The sequence below is a fragment of the Bolinopsis microptera genome, chromosome 1 (assembly GCF_026151205.1).
Source record: "Bolinopsis microptera isolate Bmic1 chromosome 1, MBARI_Bmic_1.0, whole genome shotgun sequence".
Lineage (NCBI taxonomy): Eukaryota > Metazoa > Ctenophora > Tentaculata > Lobata > Bolinopsidae > Bolinopsis > Bolinopsis microptera.
In genome coordinates this window covers 13,825,266-13,843,388 of record NC_087072.1, presented here as the reverse complement: position 1 = coordinate 13,843,388, position 18,123 = coordinate 13,825,266, and the positions used below count along the sequence as shown (strand labels likewise).

Below are 18,123 nucleotides of genomic sequence, written 5' to 3'. Positions count from 1 at the left end.
GCTAGATCCAAAATGTGGTTTAGTAGGCTTGGAGAGTCACATGAATTGCAAAGCCAATGCAAATTCTCAATTTTGCACATATTTCTATACGTGATTGTCCTTGTTAATGTCCAAAACACAACAACAGATAACTGGTTTTCCTGTTGTTGATTTGAGTAGAATATAAATGTTTATAAATACACTGTCCGTTGTCGAACTGAATTCCAAATGTTTCTGAATCGATTAACAGTTTACAGTTTACAGTACCAAGTATAGTATAGTAGTAGGGAGTCGCTATTTTGTTCTCTTTGGACGTAGTCTGATTGTCTTAGCAGCCTTTGCTTTGAGCTTTGTTTCGAGATCGATTTCCAAATACCTGAAAGGAAATGGGCACTAGAAAAGTGTGATAGTGATTGCCAGCATGAGCAGTGCTGACAAAAGAGCTTTTCTGAGTTTAGATGAATGACAATGACTGTGAAAGTCTTAATCTCAGCTGTGAAATTCACCGTGTAGGTATGAGTTGGGGTGGTTGCTGAGATGAGTGAGTGAGGAACAAGAAAACTATTGTGTATTCTGCCAAACTTTAGTCATGCAACATACAACAATCTGAAATTGTTGTTACATTCGAGGTGTGATGTCCCACTAGGGGTCCTCAAATTATTTGTTATATAGTTATATAGTAGTCTTGAAAGTTTAAAAAAATCTAGATCAATATTCATCAATGGTAAGGTTATTACTGAAGTCAAGGATACCAAATTCTTAGGTGTTGTAATAGATAGTAAGCTAAACTGGATTGCCCACATGCACTACATCCGTAAAAAACTGCGATGACTGGTGCAATCTGTAGAAATCGGTATGCAAAAATGAGACCATAAACACTTTGAAAAGGAGCATACAAATTACAAACCCATTTTTAATAGATTAAAAATTCTTTGGAACGCTGTTCATAAAAAATTTTTAACTTCAAGCAATTGCCTAGAAACTTCCATTAACTTGATAAAATTGAGAACCAAAGCACTATTAATACAAGCACAGGCAGCTGACCTAAAAGATACTTGGACTCCAAACAATTTTAAATTGCAGTAATCTAATCTAATTGCAGCGCCACACACTTACTATTACTATCAAGATTGTACTATAGACTGAGAATCTCATAAATCGATTTTTGGCGCTTTTAACCATTTGTTGTAATGTTTTAAAATATTAAATATCTAAATTTTTAATTGGAGCGAATTAATTAATATTTGATAATTTATTCGGTAGTTTTGTCTGTATGATATTGATATTGATTATATTGATATTGTTATTATTGAATGAAGCTAACTCTAAACATAAATAATATTACTTCTTTTAACAAAGGGACTTGGAGTATAAACGACCAAGTTTGCATAAATTTCTATCCAACCAAGAATTCAGAAATTCAGGAGGCAAAGGTGGGTGCGTAAACCTTATGGTCTGCACTCTCCGATCCTGTATCACCCTTGATTCTTTTCAACGTATCTTTGTAAAAGGTGTATTATACCTTCTAGTCAATATAGAACTTTGAGTACCTCAATCGTTTCTTGTACCATCATCAGTGACCTTGTAAGATGGTCATTGAAGAAAAATTCAGTCAAAACAGTAAAATTTGGTTCATGGAAAGCTGAAATTTGAATATATCCCCTACCGGAAGGACAAATTCAAAATTTTTATTGCATCAAAGTTTTCTCCGGATATACCGTACTGCTTTCAGTACCTTGATGGCGACTTGTGTCACTCTCATCGACCTCACTGATTGGTCATGGGTCAAATTTTCATTCAATAAATGAGCTTAGGGGCAAAAGAAAGAAAACAACCAAGCCACCTTTCATCATCAATAATGAAAGAATCTTGAACCGGAGAGCAATTGCCAATGGTTTTAATTCCTGGTTCGTATCAATTGCTCCCAAGCTCAATGAAACTATCACAACTGACTTGTCTTCTGGTATTCCAATTCTCCCCATGAAAACATTCCATGACTTCCTTAGCCCTAGTAACTCTCGATCTATTATGTTAGAGGACAGCACTCCTGAGGAGGTTCTAAGAATAATCAAAGAATTCGAGAATGGAAAGGCCAGTGATATTCCCATAACCGTTATTAAAACTTCGTCCCACGTTATTGCACCAATTATCAGCAGATACTTAAACAAGCTTATATGTCAAATGGTATATTCCCTGATATACTTAAGACTGGCAGAATCACACCCGTCTTCAAAAAAGGTAATCCAGAAGAAATAGAAAACTACCGTCCTATATGGACACCTTCAACAAGACGTTGTCTCACGTTTTGACTTTTTCTAAATTGATTTTTAGAGTCTTATATAGTCTATTGGCTATGATAGACTCGATTGATTGGTTGCAGAATCTTCATAGCTTTATGACTATGAAATCAAAATCATGCTATCACATAAATTGACAGAGCTAGACCACGTTAAAGTCCAATGATACAAATATCACATTTTCTGAGATGTGATAATGATACAAATGGGTCTGAAATGACCCAATGTTATCAGTTTTTTATGAAAATTTCTTAACATGATGCCTGTCTCCTAAGGAAGCAGTGTACAAAAGGAAATCGTTATTTAGGCTCATTATGATACAAATATCACACATTTTCGTTTCAAAATTGTCCGTTTTATGATGTGATTATTGAATCCCCTTGACCTCTTTTTTCTGTTTCTTTGAACTCAAACTGTACCAGAGGCAATTCCAAACAGAATTAGTAAAAAGTATGATACAAAAATCAACCTCCCGTTAGATGTACTACAATTATCACATTGTATTTTAAAACAACGAAATATAGCTATTTTTCGGGTCCAGTTCTCTGGGTGGCTGTTTGAAGGGTACATAATTCATTAATAAAGATGAAACTTCATTCACACCTACAAAAATGGTAACTCAGTATGGATACAAGGATGAAAAATTGTTCCAACCACTTGAAGGATACAAATATCACATTTTTTGTGAACCAAATTTTACAAGTGTAACATTCGTGATAAATGTATCAATATGGGTCTATAGAACAAGATTCTTTTTGATACATGTACAATAAACATTATTACTCCCTGAACATCTTACACAGCACATCTAGGAACCAAAATAGGATACGAATATCACAATTTCAATTTAAATTATTTTTTATTTTTTTAAATTTTTTTAATCAAGTGATATTTGTATCTGAAAAGTGCTTATTTAATGAAATGCCTATTACTTATTGACTATGTTTAATAATATTGGATGAATTGATCTTCAAAAACAACATTCACACATTATTGACATTGATTCGTGAAAAATATTGAATTTAATGTGATATTTGTATCATTTACAGGTCATTTATTGAATGTCAATCATTACAACATTATTTTACAGCCTAAAGCACCTTGAATAGCATTCAAAAAATCAAAATAGTCCTCACTGGTTGTCATTATAGCCTACCCTAAGTGATGTGTGATAATCGTACCATATTTCGTACATTTAACCATTAATCGCGGTACATATAACACCCACATGCTTCAGAAAGGTTTGATGGTCACATCTATCACGATAACTCACTCAAATCATGTAAGTTCGATTTTACACAGCCATAAACAAGTTTCCCTGTGATATTCTTATCATAAAGTGTACAAATAACAAATTTAGCTGTTTCATGTTGATGAATGAGTGATTATTGTATCCTTCTTGACCAAACTACAAATTTTTGTGGTAATTGGTTTAAAATTGGCCGAGTAATAACTATCACATGGTTTGGCAGTCAAAATTCGAGCATGTGGCAGTCAAAACGTGAGACAACGTCTTGTTGAAGATGTCCATATCCACCTTGTCCATATTTGGCAAAATATTTGAGAAAATCATATATTCTAGGATTGATTCGTTTGTCAGCTCTCAGGGAATAATATCTAAGACTCAGTTTGGTTTCAGGCAATCGCACTCAACCTCCCATGCAGTAAACTACTCTGTTGACCTCATATCTAAGCACATCAAATTGAAGCACCATGTGTTAGGCATATTCATCGACCTCAGCAAAGCTTTCGATACTATAGATCAAGAAAACAACAAATTTTTCAAGAAAACAACAAATTTTTTTATTTAAATCAATTATAGCAACAATTTTAAAAACTTTAAAGTTCTTCTATTACCATGCCATGGAATATACTACAGGTATGGTGACTTGGGCTATTGAGTTGTTAAGTAGATTAAGATTAGTAAACCTGCACTTGCATTGTATTTATAAAAACTAGAAATTAGGCTTCACGGTAAAATGGAGAAGCAGGCTGATCTTGGAGAGAGCAGACCGTAAAGTTTACGCACCCACCTGGGCTACCTACCTACCCCAGTTGTTCTTTTTGGTTTATCATCTTGTTATATTTATGCATATGGACCCCAAGTCACCACACTAAGAAGGAGTATGTAAAAAAATAATAATAAGTTTTAAGTTAATATCATCATCACTCAACATTACTTACCAAACTAGAAAGGTATGGCATCCGTGGCGTGGCAAATGATCTGATCAAGAGCTACCTAACTAATCGATTTCAGTACACTGATGTTGTAGGAGAAAAGTCCGACCTACTTCCAATAAAATTTGGGGTTCCCCAGGGGTCAATTCTCGGACCCCTTTTATTCCTACTTTACATAAATGATATCTCTAATAGCTCTAGCTTGGGATCGTTTGTCACCTTTGCGGATGACACCAACATATTTGTTGTTGGTAAAACTGCACAAGAAGCATATGAACGCAGCAACGCCCTACTTTCAAACCTTCAAACATACATGCGGGCTAACAAACTTCACATAAACATGTCAAAATGCTGCTACATTCACTTTAGACCTAAGTCACGTACTGAAGCAAACGTTGAAGAAGAATTCATAATGAATATAGACAACTACCCTATCAAAAGAGTAACGTCAGCTAGATTTTTAGGAGTCGTCATTGACGAAAATCTAACATGGGAAGAACATATAATAGCCCTAAAACGAAAGCTTAACCATGCCACCTCAACTCTGTGTCGTCTACGCTGCTCCCTCCCAGAATTTCTCCACAGACAGTTATACTACACTCTTTTTGAATCCCATCTGTCGTACTGCATATCAGCATGGGGTGGGGCAGCTAAAAATCGTATAAGCTCAATATTCACTGCACAGAAGTACTGTCTGAGGGTCTTGTTTGGTGATAGAGCAGCCTACCTGGATAAATTCAAAACGTGTGTTCGAACCAGACCATTTACTGACCAGAAACTTGATAGTAAATTTTATAAAAAGGAGCACACTAAACCTCTGTTTAAAAACAACGAGATACTCACTGTACAAAATCTTTATACTTACCATAGCTACATAGAATTATTCAAGATCATGAAGTTTTCTACTCCTATGTCTATGTACGAAGAGTATTCTCGTTCTTCCAGGAAACAAATGCTTATTATCAATAAACCGGATCCCCCAGTCAACCATAACACGAGGTCAACGAAAATATGGAATATAATAACCCCTAACCTTAAAATCTTTGATTGTTCTGTTAGTATTTCTTGCCTGAAATCCAAACTGAAATCTTCACTACTTTCCAACCAGCATTGTCATGCCGTGTATGACTGGACAAATAAAGACTTTGATATTTGTAACCTTAAATTTTCGTAGGCTCCTGCAGGGATTCCACCTGACCTCCAAAATTTCATGACCAAATCGACTTACTCTGCCAGCGTATTCCTCTGTCAAGTTAAATGTGATGTGTGAGTGAGTAAGTGTAGTGTAAAGAGATCCTACTTTTGTATCCAATTTGAATTCTAATAAAGACCCTAAGCATTATGATCAAATTTTTAGTACAATAGTTATACATCTATGATTAATATTATAACCCAATATTCATTTCTTTTTCTCCCTTAAATTTAAACCCCCGGCCCCCACTTAGACATTTAGCCATGATTTAGTATTGAACACCCAAAATACTTACCGTCCTTAATAATCGTAAAGACCATTTGTTACAAAATAGCTGCTAGAATAATGCATGCCAAATATTCCCTCTTACACCCACAAATTATAATACCTTCCTATCAACGCCTCTAATTTGGTCACTAATCAACCAGACTAGCGTTCTGGTGTGTACAAAAGCTACCAGCCAGTACATTCCTTGCCCCGCTAGTTGATAGTCAAAAAATCATACAGCTCAGAACAAACGGCCATTTACCACTAAGAGCATTATATGTTTTCATTTGTTTAAATTTTATGCTGTAAAATGTGCTAAAACTTTGATTATTTGTTTAATTGATTATTTGTTTAATTGAAAAAACACCTCTTCAAAAATCTTCCAAAACCTCTTTTTATATTCTGATAATTTTCCGTTTATCAAAGCTTTCTTTAGATGTTTGAGTAATCAAATTTGTATATTCGTTTTGTTATGCTTGAAGGAATAAATTGAATTGAATTTGAAATTTAATAAAATATAATGTATTTTCGTTTCAGATATGTCGAAGGAGTTTATAACTGGCAGTGTTCTTGTCAACGGTATTGAACACTCAATAAAATGGACTAATGATGAATCAAACAGTGTCTCTATTGAAGCCCAAAACTTAAGAACTGGTGATTTGTGGAGGGCAGAGTTTACAAGTTCGTACATAGAGAATGTAACTCGGAAAACTGGTAGTTTTAAGGAATATTCGGTTTTTCTGGAAATGCTCTCAGATGCTGTTGCTGATAAAACAGATCATGTTTACGTTGAGTTGCTGACCTATTCCGATTTGCTTGCTTTGAAGACTGGAAAACATCTAGATAAGAAAACTTCAGATAGCAAAAGGTATCTAATTTTAACATACAAAGTTAAATATGATACTGTCCACTACCCGTTACCACTACAATATGTTGGCAAAATGTCCCCTACAGAGCTGCAAGATAACGTCACCAAATTACAAAGTGAAATTGAGTACTTAAAAAACCAGATCATTAGTGTTGGTTCACCACAAAAGCAGCAAAAACATTCAGCTTGTTGCAAAGAGAATTCGGAATTGAGAAAAGAATTAGAATCTATAAAAAAACATGGGAAAAAGGATCAACCAAAAATGATACATACTCTTCAAGAGGCCTTACGAAATCTGGAGTCTGATCTTATTCGAGAAAAAAATAAGTATCAGCGTAGTCTGGATAAGAAGACTAGTGAATGTAAGCAACTCATTGAGGAGGTTGAAAATATGAGGTCTGAGAACCGAGCCTTGACTGTGAAACTTCGCAGTGTGACTACGGAGCTTAACATTGCAAAGCGAAATAAGTTGCACAACTATCAGTATAACAGAAACAGCAAGAGTGTCACTCCTGAATCAAGATCTTACCAGCAGAATTCTCGTTCAACCAGCAGGGGTAGGGTAACTCCTGCAGATAGACAGAGATCAGGCAGTGTGGATCGCAGCAGAGACAGTGTGGACAGAAGGAGCAGGGGGAGCAGCATGGAAAGAAGTGTTTTTACCAGGAGAAACAGCAGCAGTAGATCTAACAGCAGAAACAGTGCCAGGTCCGCTCCCGAAGTCAGAACTAAAGCTAGGACTCCCTCGCCAGCAGGGGCTAGATATCCCCGCTTTGATCCCAGTGCATATGTGAAGGAAAAACAGCAGAAGGTCAAGGAGAGCAACTCTCGGCGAGATCGTCAGGCTAAAACAAGAACGTATCTACCCAGAGCACGTTCTACACCACTTGAGAAGCCTAGTCCATCAAACAGTTTATACCACAAACCACCCCCTTCAAACCTCGTCAAGGATATCATCAAAACTAACCTCATGAATGCAAGAGGCAGAAGTGGGAGCTGTAGTAGTCTTGATAGCTGTCGGAGCAATGGCAGTAAAACCTCTCTCCGCAGCAACAACAGCACGACCAACAAAAAACCAGCATCCAGGGGAAATTCACAAAGAAGCAACTCTAGAAACAGCAACTCTAGAAACAGCAATCAGCAGAATAAACGGAGAACCCGTTTTGCATACCCCTCTTCTGGCTCTGAATCTGAAGACAAAGAAAATAGGGGATCAAATTGTCGACAGAAAGCCTATCTGAATTCTCCATCTTATATTACCAAGGGTGATACCAGTCAGTTAAGTTTTACTAAAGATTCTGAAATTGCAGAGATTGATGCCCGGTTAAATGCTTTGCAGTCTTACCTCAAAGAAGCTCAAAACAAACAATACCCTTAGTTTGAAATTTGCCAATCTTAGACTTCACTCTATTAATACTGTTTTACGACTATTAATGCTGAATGAGGTTGAAATTTCACCCTAAAACTTACAGTCCAGTTTGAAGCACTTAGATGAGATTTAATCAGTATACAATGTTCTGCGGATAGAAAAGTTTTAAACAGACTAATTATAATATTGATAACAAATATTTTCCAGAATTTAAGAAAAATGTTTGACTACCGTTGACTGACTTTAACATCTTGATATTATTTGCTTACCGTTTTCTTTAATTTACTAGCTTGTCTTGATTTTGATAAAAAAATAACTTGTATAATATTGTCATGCAACTGATGCGTATTATTCTCCCCATTATACTGAATATTCTATTCAATGATCAATTAATGTATATTTGACCGCTTACAAATTAAAATATTTACCGCTTTCCATAATATTCAAGTCAGATATTCTATTCAGAGCTAAATATACAAGTATTATGAGAATATTATGCTAAGTTACATATAACACATTTTAACGTTACTTTTATTCAGGTATAGTATGTCTACAAGGTTACAATAACCCCAGTCATCTGTAATGTAGTGTGATCAATAACAGTATCAAAACGAACATGTGTTCTTTTTTTGACGTATACAGCTGGTATAGTAACAGTTTCAACTGTGTCCAAGTATCAGGTATCAAGATTCAAGCGAACTATCGCTCATCAATTTGTTCCGTGTTATCTTATCTTAGTTCTCATCTATATCATCATCCTCGTGCTAACATCAGCGACCATTTTTAGTTTGGCCCCTTACTTATACTAGTATTTAAGCGTTTTCTATATCTAAGAAAGTAATTGTGTCGTTATTGTTAAATGAACTAGATTTTTCGGATCTACCGTTTTAGATCTACCGTTACACGCTCACAAAGGGTGGCGCGCAACAGAGTGTGTAAGGCGCGAAGACAATTTGTCATCTAAAGCATGAGTTTTGAGCAGTGTGTGTGATTTTGGCGAACTTTAATTTGAAAATTTTCGCCGGAATTGTCAACAACAACAACTTTTAAATGATTTTCGTCGGAACTGTAACTCAATGTGTTTGCAATTAAAAGTTAAATGTCATAATCTTTAATCTTACCCAAGCGTTAGTAAAGACTGATCCCATACTGATTTTTCTTTAGTTTCCCGCCATTCGATAATCGATTACCTATATTCAGTTTAAGCCGACTTTTAGACAAACAACGCTACCTAATATACTCTATCTTTGTGTTTCTTATGATTCAGGGCCATCGCAGCTGTATTAGTCATCTACTTGTGCTGTAAGCCCCCCAGCCCCCCGCCCCCCCCCCCGCCCACCGCTTCCTCCACCCCTGATTGCCACACTAGGACAAGGTTCGCAGGTGTAAGTCTGCGATATTTATCCGTTTTAAAATATGTTTCGAGAGTTCTCTAATTAGCTGGTAATACCAGCCTAGTATATGCATGGTTTTGTATTAGGAGAAGCTCGGCGATTATATATCAAATTCCCATTATGGTATTTTCTCGCATGTTGCTCTCTCCTCCCCTTAAAAGCAATTATGCCGAGCACATGTCTAATATTAAGGAATATTAGCTCCAGCTCTCCAGTACAGGGCCCCTAATCGTGCCATGTGACTTGCACGTGGACAAGTCTTTAATATGCCGTAAAGCAGGGGAACATTGTCATGCAGTCAGTTGTACTGTGCATTACAGTTTCGTATTTCTTACCCGGTGTCTGTACATTTAGAGCAGAGTGTAGTGTAGTGTTGTAGTGAGTAAAGAATGGCAACTTCTGACGAGGTGAGTCTTCCTTTGTCACGTGCCTTCGCTTCGTGTCAATATATATTACTATATTACATATGCTTTACTTTATCACTTGAAAACTTCTGCATTGAGCTCCGAACCCGATCTGATTGTCAATGTGTAGCTTTAAACTCGATAAAAGAATAAAACAGACGAATATAACCCTTTTTAGGATGTAGTTTGGACGTACTTGTACCCACAAATCAGCTCAACTACGGGTTCAGCCGCAGATATTCCCAAGTTCCCTGAGTACCCACAAACCTATCCCGACTACCATCTTTACTACGATCAGATAGCGTGAGTTGATATTTATGCTTTCTTTTTTATCTTGTGGCACTGTTATGGTTTTCTGTATATTATTGGTTATCTTTGAATTTCAATGTTACCTTGGTTTAGCTCACAATCTGACGACAATTGAAAAACATATTTTGACAACATAATAGCAAATAGGTTCCATTTTGACGATCAAAATTACCGAATAAGTTTAAAGGTTAGATCTCGTAAAAGTATTTCATTTCGTGTGTTAATTTGCTTGACTATGAGCTTATCATATTCAAATTGAATAGCAACGTTAAAATGAATGGCTTTGTAAAATCACATACGAACAAAATCCTTGTTAAACAGAAAATACCAGGAAATCCTAGAAACCAGATATTTAAACCCTGGTGTTCATAGCAACATTAATGGACGGGTCTGAAGAGCGAATGGAAAGGCAAGCAGCAACCACAATTCTCCTCTCCCTTAGAAACTTCCTAAAAGAAGTCAGGGTCAGGCTGTAGATATAAAAATGACATAAAATGTTGAACTGCAAGGAGCAAGCTGCAACTCTGAAAAAGTTTATGTGGAATGGTCCGGGCGGCTCCTCCGTGACATAGGCTGCAGCTATAAGGTAAACTGTGTAGGGAATTACCGAGAGGCAGAACACTCCTGCTGTGAGGGTAACAGTGAGGATTCCTTGCCATCTTAAACTTTCTCGACCTCTTCGTGCAATTCTTCTAGCCTCCAGCAGTAGCATAACCGTTGTGACTATCACTACTATGTTCGGTAGTATTGACAAGAAAACCGACAAAAGTGGCTTCAACCAATTCCAAATCTTTGCTGAAAAGCCATAAATGCAAACATATGTCCTGTAGTCAAACAAAACATCATCTTTATCTACCAAAAGGTACGTCAGTGGTGTGACCAATGCGATGATCCACGCTGCTGAACACAACATGTGGCACTGTTTGTTGGACACAATTCCAGCTCGAAGAGGGAACTTTATCACCAGCAGTTTACAAGAGTTATGAGAGAGATGAGCAGCCATTCAGTAACTCCTAGCAGGTAACCGGAGTGAGCTCTAAAGTAGCACAATATCTCTCCAAATACCCACTTGTTAGCTAATATCGAGATCGTGCTCGGAAGAACGCTTGTGATCGAGAAGAGGATATCACAGACGGCCAGGTGCTGGATCGTGGTTTCAATTATTTTATGCAGTTTAAAAGCTTTGTAGTTCAGTGATCCGACCAGTATTGTACTGTCCCCTACAAGAGATGAGAGCAGGATAAACAGATTGAATCCAGTAAGAATGTATCTTTCTCCATCACTTTTAATTGCAAACGTGGTGTAGTTACTGTAGTTGTAGATTGCCATCTTACACGATTCAGGACTCTGCGCAATATTACAAAATAGACTAACGGAAATGAACGTATAGTGCGGTCTAGAAAAAACTACCCGACATTTTAGTATCCATCTATATCTTCTTACTGAGGAAGTATTCTTAAGAAAGTACTAAAAAGGGCTAGCTGCTCATTCATCAGTTTGGGAGGAATCACATTTCTTGCTAAATGTTAGTGGACCTTATAACTTTAAAATGACATAACACATTTTATATTCAGTAGACAATAAAGAGGGGTAGCGACATAACACATTTTATATTCAGTAGACAAAAAAGAGGGGTAGCGGTACGAATTAAGTTGGACTGGCGAATAAAGCATCAAATTTTTGTTAAATTGTGGTGTATATATCTGTTGGAAATAAAGCCAGGCCATATTTGGAAATAAGAAAGACAGTATTGAGGAAAATATTGTAAAATTCACAAAACTTTGGTCTTAAAGGGTTACAATTTTTGTAAAAAGGTTATCTCTGATGAGCATTACAATTTTAGTCTTAACCAAACTTAACAAAAAATGTTAAATTAATTATCATTTAACAACAAAAGACTAAAAACAGCAATAATAATTATTTATTTGTTTAGCCTTTTTATTGCTGCTATTTTAAAGCCCGATTACTACAAATACTAATACTAATCTAAGCTATAATATAATCTGACCATATTCCAAACGTCTATATTCACGCTAATATGATGTTAAAACTATTGAAACTTAAAAGAATTATCATATTTTTACATAGTATTAGTTTTTTGTTTTTTTGTTTGGTTTTTAAAACATTTTTCTAAAAAGACGATTTTTCTAGCAAACAATAACCTAAAATAGCCAGCTACCAGTTCCGCAAAAATTTTAAATAATAATGTTTACTGAAAAAGAGTATTTACTTAAAACATCGATCATCGACTTGGAAAGAAACTATAATATAAAAACAAGCCATGAATCAATAAGCATGTGTAGAAATATTGTGCACATATTTGAACGCAGTAAAGAAAGCAAACAGAGTTAGTTTTACTGCAAAACATCGTTGGCAGCAACCTGAACCAATACAGATACTATAATAAGTAAAGGTAATAACTAATAGTGCAGTTGTTTAGTGGCTCTTAAAGCTGACTCTCCAGAGCGTGATCCTCCCCTTCTTGCCTCTGAGCTGTACCTAATAAATATTCTCATTACTATTCATATCGGACCTGCTTCAATCTAAAAATAAAAAAACGATCTTATAGGCACCTCAGCGTACAGCTGTTTAAAATCTCTACTTCTAGAATAAAAGCATCGAGAGTCGAAAGTAACTGAAAGTGTATTATGATAATGTTCACAGATACAATAAATCATAAATGCTGCAGCATTGATACTTACCTTGAGAAGTTGGTATTTCCTCAGCCTTGTTCTTTCTCCTCCGACTGCTTGTTGTCACTGTTTAGTACAATAGTGTCAGACTTATTAAATAACGTTAAATTCTTATATATCTGGCTTAGGATACTTTATCTAGCTGTCACTCTTCCAGTATAGTTTTTGGCCAAATGAAAATTTAACGCATGACATGAATTCACAATCGTCATATCATAGATAATGTTAAAGAGAGCTGCCAAGAGCAGAATGTAAAATGTTGGCAATTGCCCAACCAGCAGTTAAAACTAGATTACCTTGATTGGGCGAAGTTCGTGAGAAGATTATATGGCCTATCTTATCTTGAAGAAACTGCTTGAAGCTATTCATGGTCAGACTGTAGATATAGAAGTTGCTCATGATGGTCAGTGACATGATGGTTCCTGCGATCTTGTAGAATTGCGCATGGAATTTTCCCGGTGGGTTTTCGACCACGAATGAAGCACCCATGTGGTAGATGGAGAACGGCAGGAAGGAAACTGTGAAGACAGTAGCAGTGAGAACCACAGTAAGAACACCCTGCATCCTCAGACTTTCCACTCTTCCAGCTCTCTTGGTTACCTTCCTAGCCTCTAGCAGCAACATCAGGGTAGTTATAATAACGAGAATGTTGGGAATTATTCCGATAGTAAGTGAGAATATAGGGAGCAGAACTGACCACAAGGTATCTGTGAAGCCATAATCACAGCCATACGTCCTGTAGTCAAAGGATACATCATACTTTCCAATGGCAATGAAAAGGACGGGCATATTCAATGAGTAGAGCCAAATGACTGCCGCGACGAGATGAGCCCTCTTTGCCGGCCATGATGCAGCCCGAAATGGAAACTTGACGATGATTAGCTTTGTTGTGGTCATGGCCAATATGAGGTAGATACTTGCTGGATAGCCAAAGTGGGCAAAATAAGCACTGATGATGCACAGAGCGTCTCCTAGAACCCACTTATTTGCGATCAATGACACTAAATTGGGGATAATCAAGATAGTAGATAGCATCAGATCGAGGGCTGCCATGTGTTGCATGATTGCAATAATCATGGGATGAAGTTTGATGGCCCTGTACTTGATGGACCCTATCAGAATGAGGCTGTCGCCTATAAGTGATGAAAGAAGCAAGAAACTATTGAATACTGTCCAGGTGTATCTAGCTGCATCACTCTGTATGCTAAATAGCTCTATATTTGAGAATATAGAAGTATGCATTTCAGCTTCATCCGTATTTGTCTAAGAGAAACTAAGGGCTACCGTATTTGTCTAAGAGAAACTAAGGGCTATAACTGCTACAGCAAAGTTCGCAAATTGTGAAAGTAAGTTAGTTTGCCAATCATTTTTATTTAGGTTGGCGAAGGTTTTGCTCAAGCTTCTACTCATTGTTCCGTTTCACTGAATTTACAACTTCCAATAAGAAAATGTTGCTATAAAGTAGTAGTTGTAGTAGCAGTGTTACTATAATTGCGCTTATGGTTTACAGGTCAAAAGTTGGAATATTATATTACAGGGTGACTCAACAGTCCGGCCATGATTTGCTTTTAGAAAAATGAATCTTATTCTTGTGAAAAGTGTGATCTACTCATTTTTCTGTTTGGAAAGAAAGCCATCCCGTATTAGAAGTTGAAACGTCAATTCATTTGATGATGCGTTACTCAGCTTTGAAATCCAAAACATTACCACTTTCTTAACATGAAGGCGTGCCTATACTGCACCGAATGGTAATGTAAATGTAATCTACAAAAGAATATAATAAGGTTTTAGATCAAAATAACTACTACAAGAACTTCGACGCGGTTACCGCACGAACGATCAAGTTTCTCTACACCCTAGTTTTACCAGTAATTATCTTTAATAATTATGGTTTGAAATAACATTAAAATTAAAAATAGTTATGCCTATCCGACATCTTTAAAAACATTAATACGGTATCATGGAAACTGAAGTGAGGAAAACCTCGTTAGACAAGTTGTTCTGGTCCATAAATACAGATGGACTTTATTAGTATGCGAGACTTATGTACTATGATGAACAAAATAGATCGTACTAAGCGTTAGGTCATACTCAGGGAAGAATATTTGAGCCATTCAATTCAAGTATCACTGATATATTTGCCCGTTAAAATTATAATGCTAAAATTTGCTAGCACAAAAAGATGCCCAAGTCCTGTTCACATTGTTACCTTGTAAATTATACATATTTATTCTCGATATACATATCATACATTATAGTTAGATCCTAGACATTAAGGTTAATTATTAGTAAAGTAACCTCTTGATTAATTGTACATCATTTTGGTATTTAATATCACTATCAGCTTTTTTCAAACATCTCCCTTAGTTCCAGATATAAAAGTAACACAATTTATTTCAGGATGTCACAAGCAGATCCCACAGCGTCCACCTCCATCCTTCACGCGGACACACCTTCATGGTCAGAGATAGACGGAATCCTCTCCGACAAGTACAGATCAGAATCAGATCCAGGTCCGGAACCTGCTCCAATAGCTACACAAAGTACCCAGGAGACTGTCATTCAGCAGCCTCTCACCTCTCAAACATCTCCGATGCTTGCTTACTACTCTCAGCCTCAATTTAGAGAGAGGAGTTTTGAAGATGGGACCCCATTGATATCATCTTTACCCTCTAGAATCGCCAATGTTGAAATGTCGACACCTCCTCGACGTTCCTCGTCATCTGAAGCCAGTTTTGGGTCATCACAACGTGAGAGAATCGCGAGGTTACGCCGAGAATTGCTTGATGAAGAAGAACGGGTCATGGCCAAATCTGAAAAACTTGCCCTTAGTATGCGGGATCATGCTGAAAGTGCACTTGGAGAGCCTCAGCCATCCGCATCAGTTACTACATTACATTTGGATTCGTCACAACAACTGTCTCACTCAATTTTCGATGAGCAGTCACGAGCTCGACTCAAGATAGCTAAACCTCCCTCTATTCCCTCGGACCCTGGTTTTGCTGTCAACTCTGTTTCTGTCGATATCACTCCGCTTACAGAAGATCTGCTGATGAACAGTCGTCTTGAAAATGGACAAAGTGTTAGTGACGGCGGTCAAACAATATCGGATGGACAATTTCCATATGACGATGACGACATTATTTTTACTCCTCTATCGGACGATGACTTTGCCAATGCGTTTGCTACTCCTCCAAGAGTTCAGAGGAAGTTAGATAAGAAGGTACATAGACCAACTCCCAAACGTAGCAAAGTTCAGCTTCAAAGTCATGGTAAGGTTATTGGAACCACTGAGTTAGGTTCATTCGATGAGACATCGAGCTTATCAATCATAGATAAAGATAATCTTCTAAGCCGATTTAAGGATTCAGTGAAACCACTCCGACGACATGCTTGGAGTGACTCAGAAACTGAAAACTCGCTTTCAAAATCACTCAATAAACATCAGTTTTCTGAAGTCAACTCGAAACAAGAGCAGCTACCCTCCCATGCTGAAAGAGTACTACCGGAGTTACCCTCGGCCGAAGATAGACCAAGAAGTGCATTTGCAGTTCTTAGTCCCCACGAAGGCAAGTACCGACCCTTAACAGCACCGTCCTCTGAAAAAGTTCTCAAGTTTGATGTTCCTTATAGTACAAGATTTTTGTCAGAACCTCAGATAGTGGAACAAAAAACATCTGAAACATCTCTCGACACCAACGACTACCCCAATCTTCACAGCAGCTTTGTTTCACTTCAAAACACCATCATGTCCGATATTGCGGCTCTCAGAAGAGAGATTGTGGATAAGCAAGAGGGAACTGAGAAACTGAGATCGGAGTTTTCTGACTTTAAACATGCGTACTACAGGTCTGTCGTTGAAGGCCAAGTAAAGACAAAACAGCTCCAAGATGCCAAAATTCAAACTTCTCAAATCACTACCGAAAACAAAGAAAATGCAGTCCATCCTCCGAGAGTAGCAATAGAACACAAGGATACCTCTTACAGTGAGTGTGACTCAGAAACAGACAGACAGCTTGCCACGCTGAAAGCTTTACAGCGCTCACTGCGTGAGCAAAGCAACGAGCGGTACCTGAGAGATCTCGAGGAGAGAATAGACGCTAAAGCTGCTAAGACTGCTGCTACTTTGTCTGCCCCTCCCAGCGTGGACAAGGTAGACAGGATGCAACAATCATCTCCCGCTCATCTTAGTAATAGGGCTATTCAAACTGCTCCAATCAAAGTCAAGACGACTGCTGACGCTAATTGCAACACAAGTGATGTAGAAGCTTCTAGACCCAAGATTAGAGGTGGTAGGAACAGTTCCAAAGCAGCAAGCTCTGAGCATGTGCGGGCCAAGTCTAATTCTGAGGTGGATAGCAGACCAAAATCCCCATATCAGGTTAAATCGAAGGTGGAACTTCCTGCACCATCACCAAAACCAGCCACACAGCAGGTTGAGAGTGGAGATAGTTCTCTAGACTCCACTGAGGTGGCCACACGAGACCTTTTTATGGAGATACTTCGCAAAAAAGCTGAGATGGACGAAAATGAACAGGAGCGAAAGAGCAGGCAAGAGGAGAATCACATTTCCACAAAAGACAAACAGACATCTGCAAACGATCTTCCTAGTTCCACTCCTAAACCAGGTCTCAAAGCTGGAAAATCAACCTTCACCTCAGCCAGTATGGTATCTGGGGACTCCACCCTTACCGAAGGAACTGTTGTAGTCGAGGAGGACGTAGAAGCTCTTAATGCTCTTTGGAGTGAGTTCATGAAGTTTGTGGTACAGTCTAGAGCTTTGAAACAACACAAGAGCAGATCCGCATCAAGGAGGGAGCCTTGCATTCAAGTTGATGTTAAAAAGCTTGAAAAAATGCACAAATCGTTCAACCAGGAGACTTATAGAAAAGGTGTAAATAACCAGGCAGCAAAGAAAAAGAATAGACCCTCTGGGAAAGTCAAGGGTAGAAAAGCAGTCGAGAAAAAGGCTCCTGAAGTATTTGAACTGAGTGCCGGAGAACTGAAACATCCAAGGAAAGCAAACCTGGACGAAACTTGTACTAATCGATCAATGGATTCACGGCAAAACCGAATTGACCGACTAATCAGAGAGGTTGGTTTCAATTTATTGAATCTCTGCTGTTGTTTTCCCAAAATATTGGATAAATCCTATTTTTAGAGTTTTGTAGAT

General features: G+C 37.5%; 2 protein-coding genes across 3 annotated transcripts in view; both read left to right on the top strand.

The window, feature by feature from the left end:
* The window catches only part of LOC134822448 (uncharacterized), a 57,402-nt gene that overhangs the window by 22,711 nt on the left and 16,568 nt on the right, over window positions 1-18,123 (top strand). Inside the window, exons 1-3 of one of the 2 annotated variants that reach the window (XM_063833541.1) lie at window positions 8,688-9,951; window positions 10,127-10,251; window positions 15,351-18,045. In XM_063833541.1, the coding sequence (XP_063689611.1) occupies window positions 9,934-9,951; window positions 10,127-10,251; window positions 15,351-18,045 (2,838 nt within the window). In that variant the 5' untranslated portion in view covers window positions 8,688-9,933. Of the gene's footprint in view, window positions 1-8,687; window positions 9,952-10,126; window positions 10,252-15,350; window positions 18,046-18,123 lie in introns of those variants that run through there. The other variant, XM_063833549.1, reaches the window with a different exon arrangement.
* LOC134822462 (centrosomal protein CCDC61-like) lies at window positions 4,466-8,531 on the top strand. The gene has a single exon (XM_063833562.1). It carries the CDS (start codon window positions 6,453-6,455, stop codon window positions 8,157-8,159), a length of 1,707 nt encoding a protein of 568 aa, XP_063689632.1. The 5' UTR covers window positions 4,466-6,452; the 3' UTR covers window positions 8,160-8,531.

What these genes read in the sequence shown, in the direction of transcription:
- LOC134822462 (XM_063833562.1), top strand. Translation starts at nt 6,453, where the DNA reads ATGTCGAAGGAGTTTATAACTGGCAGTGTTCTTGTCAACGGTATTGAA.